The following is an 18,201-nucleotide window of genomic DNA, read 5'->3' on the forward strand; positions in this document are numbered from 1 at the left end:
TCAAATTTCAGACTTATACCATATTAAGGCAGAGCAAATATTAATGCTGGGTATTTTTCCCTTTTATAACTTTTTAACTCTAGGAATGATTGGACCTGCAGTATTCCTGGTAGCTGCTGGCTTCATTGGCTGTGATTATTCTTTGGCCGTTGCTTTCCTAACTATATCAACAACACTGGGAGGCTTTTGCTCTTCTGGATTTAGCATTAACCATCTGGATATTGCTCCTTCGTGAGTACTAATATAAGATTTGCTGTGATTGACTTTAAATTGTATTTTTAAAAATCCTGATAAAAGGCCAGACGCGGTGACTCACGCCTGTAATCCCACCACTTTGGGAGGCCGAGGCGGGCGGATCACCTGAGGTCAGGAGTTTGAGACCAACCTGGTCAACATGGCGAAGCCCTATCTCTACTAAAACTACAAAAATTAGCCAGGCATGGTGGCGGGCACCTGTAATCCCAGCTACTCAGGAGGCTGAGGCAGGAGAATCACGTGAACCCAGGAGGCAGAGGTTGCAGTGAGCCGAGATCGCATCATTGTACTTCAGCCTGGACAACAAGAGCAAGGCTCCGTCTTAAAAAAAAAAAAAAACCCTGATAAAATAGATATAACATAAAACTTAACATTTTTAAGTATACAGTTCTGTGGCATTAAGTGTTCACATTGTTACATAACTAGCACCACCAACAATCTGTAGAACAATTTCATCTTCTCAACAGAAACCGTACCCATTACACACTATCTCCCATTTCTCCCTTTTCCCAGGCCCTGACAACCAATATTCTGCTTTCTGCCTCTATGGATTTTACTACTATAGGAATGACTTTAAATTCTTTACAAGATTTTAATTTACACAATAATTAAAGCAGGATGTTGTTTCTAAATTTAAACTTTTAACTGTCATCACCTCTGTCCACAGTGCTCTCATTAGAACATTGCAATAACTCATTATAACTGTGTCTGTTCACCCAGCTAGACTAGGAACTCTGTGAAGGCAGAAACTCCCTTATTGTCCTCAGGGCTCACCATAGCACTTGGCATGCAGTAGGCATTTTGTCAGATGAATGAATGTCAAAGAGTAGACCAATTGATTTGTCTAACTGTATTACCTATGTGCAAATATATTTGTGTAGCACTTGATAGTTTACACATCACTTTCATAAACACTATCCATTTTACCCTTAAAGCATGCCTATGAAGTATTTTTGCCCTATTTGAATGCTAAAGAAACTTAAGAGAAGTGATTTATCTTACAGCACACAACTAATATAATAAATGATAGAGCCAAAACTTGAACCTAAAATTTTTACTTTTAAGCCCAAAATTCTTTCTACAGCTACCTCTCTGGAAACATTCTTTGAGTCACATACTTCTAGAACCATTTTGTGCCAGTTGACAAGGTAAATAAGGGAGCTGTGTAAATATTTTAACCCAAAAGTTTTAATACACTTTATTTGTAAAAATAATGGATATGAATTTATTTTGGAGAAAAGACAGATGGACTCTTACACTCTTTTCACTACCTCAAAATCTTCACACCCGGACTGCTACAGAATCTTCTGATTTCTATGAATCTTCAGCCTCCTATCCCTTCAATAAATACTCTTAAGATAAGCTCCACTCTGTCACCCAGGCTAGAGTGCAGTGATGCCATTGTAGTTCACTGTATCCTTGAACTCCTGGGATCAAGTAATCCTTCCTGCTCAGCCTCCTGAGTTGCTGGGACTACAGGCACACATCACCATGCCTGGTTCATTTTTCAAAAAATACTTTGTGGAGATGGGGTCTCCCTGTCTTGTCCAGGGTGGTCTCAGTCTCCTGGCCTCAAGTGATCTTCCCACCTCAGCCCCCGAAAAGTGCTAGGATTACAGGCGTGAGCCACAGTGCCTGGCCAAGACTTGAGGTTTTGTCAAGCCTAGAGTTGACGAACAGTCAAAGGGATATGGGAATTGAGAGTTCGAGAAATAGTTCTAGGCTATGTTATCACTTAGGATGTTTTTAGTTGAAGTATAGAAATTCTAACTCAAACTGGGCTGAACAGCATAATCTATTGATTCACTTAATTGTATCCAGAGATAATAGGCTTCAGGCAAGAGCTGATATCCAGCTGCCTACTAATATCACCATAGATTGTTTCTTTCTCACTCTCTGTCTTTTACAGTAGTAGTTTTATCCTAAGACTGGGTCTGCTTATAAAATCACACAATGAAATGATTGCCAGCAACAATCAGGACTACATGCTTCTTCATTCACATCAAGCAGAAAGAAAAAGATCTTTTCCTCTCTCAACCATGGAAATAAGTCCTGGGCTTCATTTTGGTTGACCCAAACTGAGTCACATGAACCAACCCCAATGGCCAAGAGAATGTCATGTGACTTTAGGAAAATCAGCACCTACCCCAAAAGTTAGAGGTCAAAGGGTCAGTGCCCCTCAGATGTCATTATTGCTACACAGATGGAGGTGGAGAGTGGGAATGGATGCTGAGGAATCCATCGATAACCTCCACTATAACACATGAAGATGTGAATAAACATGAGTCATTTTTGAGCCAGGTGCGGTGGCTCACGCCTGTAATCCCAACACTTTGGGAGGCTGAGGCGGGTGGATCACCTGAGGTCAGGAGTTCGAGATCAGCCTGGCCAACATGATGAAACCCTGTCTCTACTAAAAATACAAAAATTAGCTGGGCATGGTAGCACACACCTATAATCCCAGCTACTCAGGAGGCTGAGGCAGGAGAATTGCTTGAACCTGGGAGGTGGAGTTTGCTGTGAGCCGAGATTGCGCCACTGTGCTTCAGCCTGGGTGACAAAGTGAGACTCCATCTCAAAAAAAAAAAAATTATAAGTAACATAAAATTGGTTCAGCAGCCATCCAGCCAGAGGAAGGTGGTAAGTCACCCATTCCATTTAATAAATCTGAAAGGTAGCTTAGGATTCATCAGGTTCCTGAAGTCTTGTCAGAATCTCTGGAATCTGATGAGGGCCCCCAACCCTGCTCTCTTGAACTGGCAATGAAAGAAAATTGGATCATCGGATAAAAATTGGAGCTCTGATTGGCCAGGTGCAATGGCTCATGCCTGTTATCCCATCATTTTGGGAGACCAAGGCGGGCAGATCACCTGAGGTCAGGAGTTCAAGACCAGCCTGGCCAACATGGTGAAACTCTGTCTCTACTAAAAATACAAAATTAGCCAGGTGGGGTGTAATTTTGTATTTTTAGGACCTGTAATCCCAGCTACTTGGAAGGATGAGGCAGAAAAGCACTTGAACCTGGGAGGTGGAGGTTGCGGTGGGCCATGGCACTCCAGCCTGGGTGATAAGAGTGAAACTCCATCTCAAAAAAAAGAAAGAAAATTAGCACTATTGTCAAAGGATGAAAATAGAAAAAAAAAAAAACAAATATCCATGGTACCTACCTAGTAAGATCATTGTGAAGATTAAATAGAGCACACACACAACACTTTGCTCATAATGCAATAAATGTATTTGCATATAATGCAATAAATGTAATTGTTTTCTGTAATTGAGTCAGGTGTGGTGACCAGGGTCACAGATCAATCCAAGTAAAATATTAAAGTGATGATTGGTGTGCTTTCAGAAAGGAAAATGCTGACCACTAAAGAGCCACCACTGGGTCACTAAGAGCCAAAATGGCAAAACGGTCTAATTTCTCAATGTAATTTTTAGCCTAATAGAATAAAGAAAATATAGTAGATTTGATATGTCAGGACTTCAGCCAGGTCTCCTATGATAGATACCCTTTTGGACAAGGTGGAGAAAGATGAATTGGATGTACAATTAGATAAATTTGTCACTACTAAATTTCAGTGTAATAGCATGCTGATTAACGGATCTAGTCATTTGAGAAACACTGTGCCAGGCACTGTACCAGATGTTGAAGACACAAACATGAAAGTAACATGATTCCTGCTGGCATCTGTGTAAGCGTAAGCTGGCCTGGAGGATGGTGCTTCATGTCATGAAGTATAATGCTGGACAGGCAGCAGGTGGAATCCTGTGCCTGAGCTTCAACCATCAGGTGGATGGTTGAAGTCTACATCTTAAAGACCCAGGTCCAACCCTGAAATCTTATGAGTCTTATAAGCCAAAAAAGACATTTATCTAGATATCATAAGAAGCTAAACAGTTTTAGTAACATAAATGATGCCAGCAAATAGTTGTAGCAGTTAGGAGGATGATAAGCAAGTGCCTTTATGCCTCAGATAATGAGGACTGCTGTACTTGCTCTCAGCTGACTGAGACACAACTATTCAAATGGAAGTAGGCCGGGCCAGGCGGCTCAAGCCTGTAATCCCCGCACTTTGGGAGGCTGAGGCAGGTGGATCGTTTGAGGTCAGGAGCTCCAGACCAGCCTAGCCAACATGGTGAAACCCCATCTCTACTAAAACTAAAAAATTATCTAGGTGTGGTGGTGGGCAACTATAATCCCAGCTACTCAGGAAGCTGAAGCATGAGAATTGCTTGAACCCGGTAGTTCGGAGGTTGCAGTGAGCAGAGATTGCGCTACTGCACTCCAGCCTGGGCTACAGAGCAAACCTCAGTCTCAAAAAAAATAAAATAAATAAATAAATCTCATCAAAGTCAAAAGTATTATTATTATTTGTTGTTTGTTTCATTTTGTTTTTGGGACGGAGTTTCGCTCTTGTTGCCCAGGCTGGAGTGCAATGCTGCGATCTCGGCTCACCACAACCTCCGCCTCTTGGGTTCAGCTCAAAATCGAAATTATTTATCTCCCTTAGAGTGTGTGTGTGTGTGTGTGTGTGTGTGTGTGTGTGTGTGTGTGTTTAAACCTTGCAGTTCTAGCTCAAAGGATAACTTTCTTATATTTTGATTCAGCTCTTCAGATGAGCTTTTTAGTTTCTCTTTTCCAACTGGGATTTCTTGGTTCAAAGCACACCAGTTATTTCTAGTTGCAGGAGTCTTGGCTACGTGGCTACGTATCTTATTGGGGGTTACATATCTTATGTTTTTCATAGTTGGGCCCATTCAGTGTAACACTCTACTAGTTAGAACAGGAGCACTCGAGGACCATAAACAAGCATTCAACACCAGGGCTTGTGGTGAAAAGTGAAGCATGAGAAAATTTATCTTTCCTACAGATTGGGTTCAGTGATTACTGTTTTTTTTTGTTTTGTTTTGTTTTTTTAACAAGGTAGCATTGTAGATTATAACATTATAATATTAAGTACTGATTCAGAATCAGACAAATTGGGTGACATTTTATGGGTTTTTTTCATCTGTAAAATGAAGATAATCCAGCTGGTTGCGGTGGCTCTCACCTGTAATCCCAAGACTTTGGAAGGCCAAAGTAGGATGATCACTTGGACCCAGCAGTTCAAGACCTGGCTGGACAATATAGCAAGACCCCATCTCTAAAAAAATTAATAAAATTTTAAAATTTAAAAAATAAAATGAAAATAATCGTACCTCATGGGGTTGATTTTATAATTAAAATGATATAATATGATATATAAAACCCTTATAAACATGTCTGATATAAGGTTTTCCAATAAAAAGTAAATAGATACAAGGTTTTCCAATAAATAATATTCCTATTAACATATAAATGTGTACTTGGATTTTATAGGCCTTTACTTCTATAGACTGAAATAGAGATTTTTATTTTATTAATTTATTATTTTTTGAGACAGGGTCACCCCCTGTCACCCAGGCTGGAGTGCAGTAGCAAGATCATGGCTCACTGCAGTCTAAAGCAATCCTCTTGCAATCCTCCCACCTCAGCCTCCTGAGTAGCAGGTCTACAGCATGAGCCACCACACCCAGCTAATTTTTGTGTGTGTTTTTTTATTTTTTGTAGAGAGAGGGTTTCACCATGTTGCCCAGGCTGGTCTCAAACTCCTGGGCTCAAGCAATTCACCCACCTCGGCCTCCCAAAATGCTGGGATTACAGGCATGCACCACCACACCTGGCCCCAAAATAGAGATTTTTCTATGGTAATTTTGTTGCCCGGATTCATGGGAATTAGATAGATTTTCAGCTATTAATTCCAGTAGTGTTCCAACAGCACAGACTCCAGACTGAGTCCATACAACTTGTTTTCTTCCAAGTAGTCATCAATCTTTCATGGCCTGTCCTGGCCAAGTGAAATATAAGTACTTGAATGAGCTTCTTGTTGCTGACATTTAGAATTTCACGGCATTCGTCTGCACTTAATATCTGTCACTGGAAAGGCTGGCAGCATTGCAGTTGACTCCTCTTACTGCCAAGGTGTTAATGGTTTAAAAAGAAAAAAAAAAGAGAGGCTCTGCCAAGCTTGGTTAATTTAGATACACTCCCTAAAGGGGATAAGCCAAAAAGATCTGTGCCTCATGGTTTTGTTATAGTGCTGTGTGTATGCACAAGTCTTGAACATAAAACTTTGTGATCTTTATACATAACCAAATTAGTTAAGCAGAATTTTTTTAACTGAACTCCTCCGCCACTTTAAGTTTTTTTTTTTATTTGTTTGTTTGTTTGTTTTACCAAAAACATTAAACCTAAATCTAATGAACGCCCTAGGTTTTAGGGTCTAGAAACTATCAGTGTACAGGAAATACAGGAGGTATAAGATTATGCAAAACGATACCTAAGAGATACAATCTTCACAGTCCAGAATTCATGAATATATACAGGACAAACATCCTAGTAAAGAGACAGCAATTTTAGGCCGGGTGCAGTGGCTTACACCTATAATCCCAGCACTATGGAAGGCCGAGGTGGGCGGATCACCTGAGGTCAGGAGTTCGAGACCAGCCTGACCAACAAGGTGAAACCCCGTTTCTACTAAAAATACAAAATTACCCAGGTATGGTGGTGCATGCCTGTAATCCCAGCTACTCAGGAGGCTGAGGCAGGAGAATCACTTGAACCGGGGAGGTAGAAGTTGCAGTGAGCTGAGATCATGCCATTGCACTCCAGTCTGGGCAACAAAAGCGAAACTCTGTTTCCAGAAAAAAAAAAAAAGAGGCAGCAATTTAAAAAATGAATGATTAGGCCAGGTACAGTGGCTCACACCTGTAATCCCAGCACTTTGGGAGGCCAAGGCAGGTGGATCACCTGAGATCAGGAGTTCAAGACCAGCCTGACCTACATGGCACGCGCGTGTAGTCCCAGCTACTCAGGAAGCTGAAACAGAAGAATCATTTGAACCCGGGAGGCGGAGGTTGCAATGAGCCGAGACTGCGCCACTGTACTCCAGCCTGGGCAACAGAGACTCCATCTCAAAAAAAAAGCAAATTAATGGAACAAGTAAATTATATGTTTTATATGATCTCATGTCTATAATAATATGCTCGAAATATATAGAGATAGCAAAAAATAATTAGGATATTACAAAAATGTTAATGTTGATTATCTCTATGAGGAAGAATTATAGGATTATAGGTAATTTTACTTATTTTTTCTTTTTTCTTATTAATTTTCAAAAATTAATTACAGGCCGGGCGCGGTGGCTCAAGCCTGTAATCCCAGCACTTTGGGAGGCCGAGACGGGCGGATCACGAGGTCAGGAGATCGAGACCATCCTGGCGAACACGGTGAAACCCCGTCTCTACTAAAAAATACAAAAAACTAGCCGGGCGAGGCGGCGGGCGCCTGTAGTCCCAGCTACTCGGGAGGCTGAGGCAGGAGAATGGCATAAACCCGGGGGGCGGAGCTTGCAGTGAGCTGAGATCCGGCCACTGCACTCCAGCCCGGGCGACAGAGCCTGACTCCGTCTCAAAAAAAAAAAAAAAAAAATTAATTACAATTGAATTTTCAAATCAGGAAATAAACTTTTTTTAACTTAAAAAACTTTAAGCTAGACATGCCATGCTTTCTGTATGAAAATGATATCTCAGAACTTTCCTATATCATTATAAAAGGGGTTATTTCCATGGCTGTGTTCCTCTATGTAATGTTAAAATGCTACTTAACTATTGAAATGCAAGTTTTTCACCAGCTGAATATAAAATCCCATTTCAATAGGACATTTTATTTAGACATAAAATTTCACAAGAACACAACCTGGAGCAGAATAGCTGTCTATTGAAAGAAGCGGCCAGGCGCGGTGGCTCACACTTGTAATCCCAGCACTTTGGGAGGCTGACGCAGGCAGATCACTTGAGGTCAGGAGCTCGAGACCAGCCTGGCCAACATGGTGAAACCCCGGCTCTACTAAAAATACAAAACTAGCCCAGCATGATGGTGCATGCCTGTAGTCCCTGCTACTCAGGAGGCTAAGGCACGCTTGAACCCGGGAGGCAGAGGCTGCAGTGAGCTGAGATCATGCCACTGCCCTCCAGCCTGGGCCACAGAGTGAGACTGTCTCGAAAAAAAAGAAGAAGGAAAGAATGAAGCTGTTTAAATGTGTAGCACAATAATAAACTTCTATGAAAATGTTTCTACAGGTATGCTGGTATCCTCCTGGGCATCACAAATACATTTGCCACTATTCCAGGAATGATTGGGCCCGTCATTGCTAAAAGTCTGACCCCTGATGTAAGTAGATAATTTGCTTGTAAACTGGAAAGGTTTTGGAGCTGCACATCTGTGTCAAAGTTCAGTGTATTTTAATTAAGTGTAAAATTCTAAATGTTCTTATGAAATTCTTTTTAGCAACAAAAAGCTAAATGCCTTAATGGATGGGAAAGTATATTTTCAAAGAACACTTTTTGGATTTTAGACAGAACAATAGAACTAAGTCAAATGAAGACGTAGCTGAAACCACACAAGTAGTTAAAAGTTTTGATATTGGCGGGACGTGGTGGCTTATGCCTGTAATCCCAGCACTTTGGGAGGCCGAGGCAGGCGGATCACGAGGTCGGGAGTTCAACACCAGCCTCGCCAACATGGTGAAACCCCTTCTCTACTCAAAATACAAAAATTAGCCAGGTGTGGTGGCACGTGCCTGTAGTCCCCTACTCAGGAAGCTGAGACGGGAGAATCCCTTGAACCTGGGAGGCGGAGGTTGCAGTAAACCGAGACCATGCCATTGCACTCCAGCCTGGGTGACAGAGTGAGATCCCATCTCAGAAAAAGTTGTGATATTATACTAGACAAATAATTTTTGTTTTTGATTTGAACAAATAAAAATTGACAGTGTAAAATTATTCAAAAAGTAGGCCCATGAAGGCGAGGTATCAGGAAATCATGTGAGAATTAATGAGGAAAAGTTGAAATAACCGAGAATGTTTAGAGGACCAGAAAATTTGGGAAGACATAAAAGGTGTCTTCACATATTTGAAAGGCTACTAAATGTAAGATGGAGACTTATTCTCAGCAGTTCCACAAAGACAGATTGAGAGAAGTTATAAAGAGACACTGGGAAAATTCTTTGTTCAAGGCTGTTACTTTATGGAATGAGCCACCTTAAGGGTTAGTAACCCCTGAAACAGTCAAACATTTATTCAACAGGCATTTCTTAGGTGCTTATTAATATGCTAGATACATTGTCAGGCACAGTGGCTCACACCTATAATCCCAGCACTTTGGGAGGCCGAGGCGGGCAGATCACCTGAGGTCAGGAGTGTGAGACCAGCCTGGCCAACATGGTGAAACTCCATCTCTACTAAAAATACAAAAAAGTAGCCGGACTTTGTGGCTTGCACCTATAATCCCAGCTACTCAGGAGGCTCAGGTAGAAGAATCGCTTGAACCTGGGAGGGGGAGGTTGCAGTGAGCTGAGATCATGCCATTGCATTCCAGCCGGGGTGACAAGAGCAAAACTCTGTCTCAAAATAAATAAATAAATAAGGCCTCAAAGGCCCCTTTCAACTTTGATTTTCTAACCTTCAAAAAAGGTATATAAGGTATTCTTTAAGAGGCTAACTCAAACCTCTGAAAGAGGTAATTTTCTCTTTTGTCTCTGTGATAAAATTAACGCCATGTGTAATCCTTAGAATTTCAGGACATACGGCTGGGCGCGGTGGTTCATGCCTGTAATCCCAGCACTTTGGGAGGCTGAGACGGGCAGATCACAGAGTCAGGAGATCAAGACCATCCTGGCCAACATGGTGAAACCCTGTCTCTACTAAAAATACAAAAATTAGCCGGGTGTGGTGGCAGGCTCCTGTAGTCCCAGCTACTCAGGAGGCTGAGGCATGAGAATTGCTCGAACCCAGGAGGCGGAGGTTGCAGTGAGCCGAGATCGCCACTGCACTCCAGTCTGGCAACACAATGACACTCCTCAAAAAAAAAAAAAAAAAGAATTCCAGGACATACTTACAGACTTTCTTATTACCAAATATACTGATTTCAGACATATATATGTTCCCCACAAATAGTGTTCCTATTTCTTCTCCACATCTACCGTTTCTAATTCCTTAAGTGATGCAGTACCTCCCTGTTACTATTTCCTCTCACTTAATAAAAAGGAATGTTGTAGAAATGCTTTTTCTAAAGTTCTGTGTCTCAGGATAGACATGTCCAAAATGTTTAACATTATCCTTGTCCTCATGGAGTGGGGTGGCAACACCAGAACCTAAGTCAGCACACTACCATGTGTTAGTTTCACTTACTGATAATGCCAGCGCTTCTGCTAGGGAAATATGGATTCCTGATTAAAGTCTTTTATGTTTACAAGTGGGAACTGCGCTTGATTTGGGATATGTTATAGCATTTGTTTAATGCTGTTAAAAAGATATCACTGTTTTAGCTGGGTGTGGTTTGCACCTGTAGTCCCAGCTACTTAGAAGGCTAAAGCAGGAGGATGCATGAGCCCAGGGGTTTGAGGCTGTAGTGAGCTATGATCACGCCTCTGCACTCCAGCCTGGGTGAGAGCAGGAGACCCTGTCTCAAAAAAATAAATAAAATAAAACTTATTGGCCGGGCGCGGTGGCTCAAGCCTGTAATCCCAGCACTTTGGGAGGCCGAGACGGGCGGATCACGAGGTCAGGAGATCGAGACCATCCTGGGTAACACAGTGAAACCCCGTCTCTACTAAAAATACAAAAACTTAGCCGGGCGAGGTGGCAGGCGCCTGTAGTCCCAGCTACTCGGGAGGCTGAGGCAGGAGAATGGCGTGAACCCGGGAGGCGGAGCTTGCAGTGAGCTGAGATCCGGCCACTGCACTCCAGCCTGGGTGACAGAGCGAGACTCCATCTCAAAAAAAAATAAAAATAAAAATAAAACTTATTTTATTTTATTTTATTTTATTTTTGAGATGGAGTTGCACTGTTACATAGTTTGCAGTACAGTGGTGCAGTCTCACCTCACTGCAACCTCTGCCTCCCAAGTTCAAGCGATTCTCCTGCCTCAGCCTCCTGAGTAGCTGGGACTACAGGCACCCACCACCATGCCCGGCTAATTTTTGTTTTTGGTTTTTTTTTTTTTTTTTTTTTGTGTGTGTGTGTGTGTGTGTGTGTGTGTGTGTGTGTGTGTGTGTTTTGAGACGGAGTTTCACTCTTGTTGCCCAGGCAGGAATGCAATGGCACAATCTCAGCTCACCATAACCTCTGCCTCCCGGGTTCCAGCGATTCTCCTGCCTCAGCCTCCCAAATAGCTGGGATTACAGGCATGCGCCACCACACCCAGCTAATTTTGTATTTTTAATAGAGATGGAGCTTCTCCATGTTGGTCAGGCTGGTTTCGAACTCCCAACCTCAGGTGATCCGCCTGCCTCGGCCTCCCAAAGTGCTGGGATTACAGGACTGAGCCACCGCACCTAGCCAAAGAAAACTCTAAAGTTTATTATTTTAAAAAAGGAAAAGCACACACTTGCCTTCACAATTGTAATTTCTTTTTTTTTTTTTTTGAGACAAAGTCTCACTTGTCCCCCAGGTTGGAGGGCAGTGGCGTGATCTCAGCTCACTGCAACCTTCGCCTCCCGGGTTCAAACGATTCTCCTGCCTCAGCCTCCCAAGTAGCTAGTACTACAGGCAAGTGCCACCACACCCGGCTAATTTTTGTATTTTTAATACAGGTGGGGTTTCACCATGTTGGCCAGGCTGGTCTCGAACTCCTGACCTCAAATGATCCACCCACCTCAGCCTCCCAAAGTGCTGGGGTATCAGGCGTGAGCCACCGCACCTAGCCTGTAATTTCTTACTTTATGGAATGAGCACTGCCTCAAAAACTTTGTGGCATGAGTCAGCATATAAATAAATAATGCAATAATTAAAATTCAAAGTGTGTCTGAGGTTCGATGTTGTTATAAACAAAACAGTATTCTCCAAAAACTGGTGGAAATTTTGTTAAAAAACAAACTAGGAGCTGTGTGAGACTTCTAGTGCAATGATTGATTTTAAGTTCACTCATTGCCTTCAGATAACACTGAAGTATTATTTTATCCCAGAGACCACACAGGGCAGCTTTGTCTTAGTAATCCTAAGAAGCTGTTTCAAACATTTTTCTGGTATAAGATGTAATTATTGACTGATTGCTCAGCAGAATTTAAGATGAGTATCTAAGACTTTTTTTCACTAAAATGCATTCATCTCAGACAAGTATAACCACCACAGGGTGTTTCTTTCTGCATGTTTCTCCCGTTTTCCCAAATAAATGACCTCCTACTGGCTTCCCAGTGCCTTCTCTTTCACTTCCTCATTGCTAGTTCTACTGCTTGTTTAGTTTTGTTTGTTTTTTGAGACAGGGTCTCCATCGCCCAGACTAGAGTGCGGTGGCACGATCATGGCTCACTGCAGCCTCAACCTCCCCAGGCTCAGGTGATCTTCTTACCTCAGCCTCCCAAGTAGCTAGGACTACAGGTGTGCACCATCATGTCCGGCTAATTTTTCCATTTTTTGTAGAGATGGGGTTTCACCACCTCGCCCACGCTGGTCTCAAACTCCTGGGCTCAAGGTATCCACCTACCTCGGCCTCCCAAAGTGCTGGGATTACAGGCATCCACCATGCCTGGTCTACTTGTTTGTTTGTTTGTTTGTTTGTTTCTTGTGAGACAGAGTCTCACTCTGTTGCCCAGGCTGGAGTGCAATGGCACAGTCTCGGCTCACTGCAAACTCCACTTCCTGGGTTCACGCCATTCTCCTGCCTCGGCCTCCCCGGTAACTGGGATTACAGGCACCGGCCAACACACCTGGCTAATTTTTTGTATTTTTAGTAGAGATGGGGTTTCACCCTGTTAGCCAGGATGGTCTCGATCTCCTGATGTCGTGATCTGCCCACCTCGGCCTCCCAAAGTGCTGGGATTACAGGCATGAGCCACTGCGCCCAGCCTGGTTTTTTTTGTTTTGTTTTGTTTTTTTGAGACAGAGTTTCGCTCTTGTTCCCCAAGCTGGAGTGCAATGGCATGACCTCAGCTCACCGCAACCTCCGCCTCCTGGGTTCAAGCAATTCTCCTGCCTCAGCCTCCTGAGTAACTGGGATTACAGGTGCCTGCCACCACACCTGGCTAATTTTTGTATTTTTAGTAGAGACAGGGTCTCGCCATGTTGGCCACGCTGGCCTTGAACTCCTGACCTCAGGTGATCCAGCCACCTTGGCCTCCCAAAGTGCAGGGATTACAGGCATGAGCCACCACACCCAGCCCGTTTTTTTGTGTTTTTTTTTTTTGAGATGGAGTCTCGCTCTGTTGCCCAGGCTGGAGTGCAGTGGTGCAATCTTGGCTCACTGCAAGCTCCGCCTCCCGGGTTCACGCCATTCTCCTGCCTCAGCCTCTCGAGTAGCTGGGACTACAGGCGCCGGCCACCACGCCTGGCTCGTTTTTTATATTTTTAATATAGAGAGAGACAGGGTTTCACCGTGTTAGCCAGGATGGTCTCGATCTGACCTCGTGATCCACCCACCTTGGCCTCCCAAAGTGCTGGGATTACAGGCAGGAGCCACCGCGCCCGGCCATGTGTGTGTGTGTGTTTTTTTTTAATGCTGCAAATATAGTCACCACTCTGGTTAGACTGAAATTGAAAAAATCCAAAAAATGGTTGTTAAAGGTAGTCACATGACCCAGAAATTTGGATAACTGTCTGATATTTTTATGCCACAGGATTGGATTATACACTGAACAGTTGTCTTACTGGCAGATCCCATGTTATATCCTGCTTTATGTGCCATTCAGATCTTTTATACTTGCCAGGCCTCTCTCTGATGTGGCAGATCCTCAGAGCTGAACTTGAGTTCATCTTAACCATATTTACTTGATCCACCTGACACCTTTCACCTAAGACCCTGGGAGACCATGCACAGGCTAAAACTTTCTTAGTGTTAGTGTTAGTCAGGCATGATTCGGGGACATACCAGTATACTTTTTATTGAAGTATATCTATCTACAGTAAACTTTTTATTGAAGTATAACTTTTTTTAAATGCACAAATCTAGGCCAGGCGTGGTGCCTCACACCTGTAATACCATCACTGTGGGAGGCTGAGGCGAGCAGACCACTTGAGCCCAGGAGTTCAAGACCAGCCTGGGAAACATGGCAAAACCCCATCTCCACTAAAAAAAAAAATTAAAATTAAAAAAGCAAAGAAAATTAGCCAGGCATGGTGGCATGCACCTTTAATCCCAGCTCCTTGGAAAGCTGAGTTGGGAGAACCGCCTCAGCCCAGAAAGTGGAGGCTGCAGTGAGCCGAGATTGCGCCACTGCATTCCAGCCTGGGTGACAGAGTGAGACTCTGTCTCAAAAATAAAAACAAAAATAAATAAATGCACAAATCTAAAGTGTACAGCTAGATGAATTTCCACAAAGTTAATACAGCTGTGTAACCAGCACCCAATCAAGAAACAGAGTATTACCTCCCTCAGTAAGATCCCGGGTACCACTTCCTGCTATTCTTTCTTCAGCCTCAGCAAGAGGAACCACTCTCCCAACTTTTAACCCCATAGATTAGTATGGTCTGACTTTGAGCTTTATGTAAACGGAATCATTTAGTATGTACCCTTTTTGTCTGGCTTCTTTTGCTTCACATTTTGTTTGTGAGCTGTATTTATGATGTTGTAGCCCATTCTCATTGCTGTACCGTATTCCATTGAACAACTATACCATTGTCCTACTGCTGGTGGACATTTGGGTTGTTTCAGGGATGGGGCTTTTATGAATAATGTGGCTGTTTTAACAGTCTTGTGACATCATCTTTTTAATGAAGTGAACTACAAACAAAATTTTATTTCACTTGCATTTTTTTCTTTCTGTACAGAACACTGTTGGAGAATGGCAAACCGTGTTCTATATTGCTGCTGCTATTAACGTTTTTGGTGCCATTTTCTTTACACTATTCGCCAAAGGTGAAGTACAAAACTGGGCTCTCGATGATCACCATGGACACAGACACTGAAGGAACCAATAAATAATCCTGCCTCTATTAATGTATTTTTATTTATCATGTAACCTCAAAGTGCCTTTGGTATTGTGTAAGCATTCTATGTCTTTTTAATTGTACTTGTATTAGATTTTTAAGGCCTGTAATCATGAAGTATCACTAGTTGCCAGATTAATAAAATGAACCGTGTTTAATTGTGAATAATATATATGCTAGGACTTCTACTTTAGGTTCACATACCTGCCTGCAAGTCGGGCAACATGAAGTAGGAGAGTTCCGTTGATTTTTTAGGGCCATACTTAAGGGAATGAGCTGAAACAGAGCTCTGAATACCTTTGCTTAATTAAACTAGATGATAATTCTCAGGTATTGATAAACACCTGTTGTTCACTTTCCTCATAAAAATTGTCAGGTCTCTCTGACACTTAGATCTCAAACTTTAGCATCTCCGTGGAGCTGCCATCCACTGTATAATTTGGCCTGGCAACGAGACTGAGGGGAGTGTACCCAGGCAGCTGCCAGGCACTCCCTCCCTGGCTTCAGGGTCAGAGTGCCCAGCATTTATCAGAGGCAGCATCCAAGCCCAGAGCCAGTGTCGACTCTTCGGCTGGTGCCTTTCCTCTGAGGGGCTATTAATGTGTAGATAAAGCCCTGAGTAGGCAGGAGCAGTGAGATCCACTGCTGTGGTCTTGATACATCCTCAGACTTTCCCTTCCCAGCACAGAGGAATATCGGCTGGCATGCAACCTGCAAAAGAAAAGTGCGAAGCGGCCGGGCATGGTGGCTCACGCCTGTAATCCCAATACTTTGGGAAGCCGAGGTGGTCGAATCACGAGATCAGGAGTTCAAGACCAGCCTGGCCAGCATGGTGAAACCCCGTCTCTACTAAAAATACAAACAATTAGCTGGGCATGGTTGCGGGCGCCTGTAATCCCAGATACTCAGGAGGCTGAGGTAGGAGAATCACTTGAACCCAGGAGGTGGAGGTTGCAGTGAGCCAAGGTCGCACCACTGCACTCCAGCCTGGGCGATGGAGCAAGACTCCATCTCAAAAAAAAAAATAAAAAAGAAAAGTGCGATGCCCAGTCCATCACAAATAAGATCATCCTAGTTTAAATCTACTCTCACATGGACCACAGTATACATTTCTAAGTGCTGTGTTTTGTTTGTTTGTATTTTGTAGAGATGGGGTCTCGTTTTGTTGCCCAGGCTGGTTTTGAACTCCTGGCTTCAAGTGATCCTCCTGCCTCGGCCTCACAAAGTGTTGAGACTACAGGCATGAGCCACTGTGCCCAGCCTGTTCTGTGTTTTTTAAGCTGCAGGAGAATTTTTTTAAAAACTAATTCTCACTATTTGTTCAGTCTGTCTTCATCGAAGTTTGTGGTTGCAGTTTAAAGTTAAAGTGACTTTTAAAGGCCACATCACCTGAGACTAGGGTAATCATCTTTACTTCTGGTTCCTGAAATCATATTTTTCCAGTGGGCCATCCTCCAGTGGTTGTGGTTGTTGAGCATGCTTTCAGAGCACCTATGTGGCTTAAAACTTCGCTTATGTTTTCTGTTCAACACTACCTGTAATATTTTAAAACTGATTAATGTGATGTGAATACATTTATGTAAATTTATGTTTAAATTTGTAAATAGCTTTAAATTGCTATGGCAATGTTTCCTTTATCAATCATCAAAATAAACCTTTGTGAATTGATTTTTGGATCTGACAGTTCTGTGACATTTCCTAGTGTCCACTGTGACTCTTTGACATCTTTTCTGCATCCTGCTTGAGCCATCGTCTTCTCTACACACATTTCTGCTACCACAAAGCCAAGGAACTTGGGCCTCCTAAGGGATACTGCATCAGAAATCTCTGTTGCCGTCAACCTACCCTTCCTAGCTCTGAATAGGGTCAAACCTTCTTGCTAAAGCATATGCCCATGCTACACTGATTCTCTCTCTCCCACCTCCTCTAAGAACTTCCTTCAGTAATTCTTCTTTTTATAAATAATTGAGACAGGGTCTTGCTTTTGTTGCCCAAGCTGAGCTCAAGCGATCCTCCTGTCTCAGCCTCCCAAGTAGCTGGCATTACACAGGCATGTGCTATCACGCCCAGTTAGTAGCTCCTCTTTCATTTACTTCTTCAGTCTCTCCCCTTGTTCTTTTCCTTTTGTCTCAGATATACACACGTCTTCTCTAGTCCTTAAATAAAAATACAGACATCTCCTGGGGACATTAAATCACAAGTGTACAGAATATCTCTAATAAGAAACTGGAAAACAGTGTGTGATTTTATAGATAGATATAGATATGGATTTTCATCCATGGTTCCATGGTTCCTGACTCATAACTCCCATAACTCTTGTTATGTTGGGTGCCTTTAGGCCTCAGAAGCAACCTCAGGAAACAGAATCTCTTTGATCCTCTCCTGCCCTCCCTTCACCTGCTGCTTTTTCTCCTAAGGCAGGAATCTTCCCCCACCATTCTGTCTTGGAACTGGTCATAAAGAAATTCTGTGGCCAGTCACGGTGGCTTACGCCTGTAATCCCAGCACTTTCGGAGGCCGAGGTGGGAGGATCACAAGGTCAGGAGTTCGAGACCAGCCTGGCCAATATGGTGAAACCCCATCTCTACTAAAAATACAAAAAAGAGCCAGGCGTGGTGGCGGGCGCCTGTGGTCCCAGCTACTCGGGAGGCTGAGGCAGGAGAATCACTTGAACCTGGGAGGCAGAGGTTACAGTGAGCCGAGATTGCACCACTGCACTCCAGCCTGGGTGACACAGCAAGACTCTGTCTCAAAAAAAAAAAAAGGAAAAAAGAAAAAGAAATTCTGTGGCCTACCCTGTTGGACTATAGGTCATAAGACCCCATGCCCACGTTTGAGAAGAGGTCCTCTCCATATCCTGGAGGAAAGAATGCCGCACAGAGAGGCCAAGAAGAATCTGGACAGGTCTTGCTGGGTTTCCCTCTGAGTCTATTAGTGTTAGATCAC

The 18,201-nt window shown here is 43.1% G+C and overlaps 1 protein-coding gene across 3 annotated transcripts in view; it reads left to right on the top strand.

Moving 5' to 3' along the window:
* SLC17A5 (solute carrier family 17 member 5) overlaps positions 1 to 16,923 on the top strand; it is a 61,687-nt gene extending 44,764 nt beyond the window's left edge. For 2 of the 3 annotated variants that reach the window (XM_015136738.3, XM_015136737.3), the window contains 3 exons: positions 84 to 231; positions 8,416 to 8,506; positions 15,097 to 16,923. In XM_015136738.3, coding sequence (XP_014992224.1) covers positions 84 to 231; positions 8,416 to 8,506; positions 15,097 to 15,234 — 377 coding nt within the window. In that variant the 3' untranslated portion in view covers positions 15,235 to 16,923. 3 annotated transcript variants of the gene reach the window in all.
* The last annotated feature ends 1,278 nt before the right edge of the window (positions 16,924 to 18,201 follow it).

The sequence above is a fragment of the Macaca mulatta genome, chromosome 4, assembly GCF_049350105.2.
Source record: "Macaca mulatta isolate MMU2019108-1 chromosome 4, T2T-MMU8v2.0, whole genome shotgun sequence".
In the NCBI taxonomy this organism is placed as follows: domain Eukaryota; kingdom Metazoa; phylum Chordata; class Mammalia; order Primates; family Cercopithecidae; genus Macaca; species Macaca mulatta.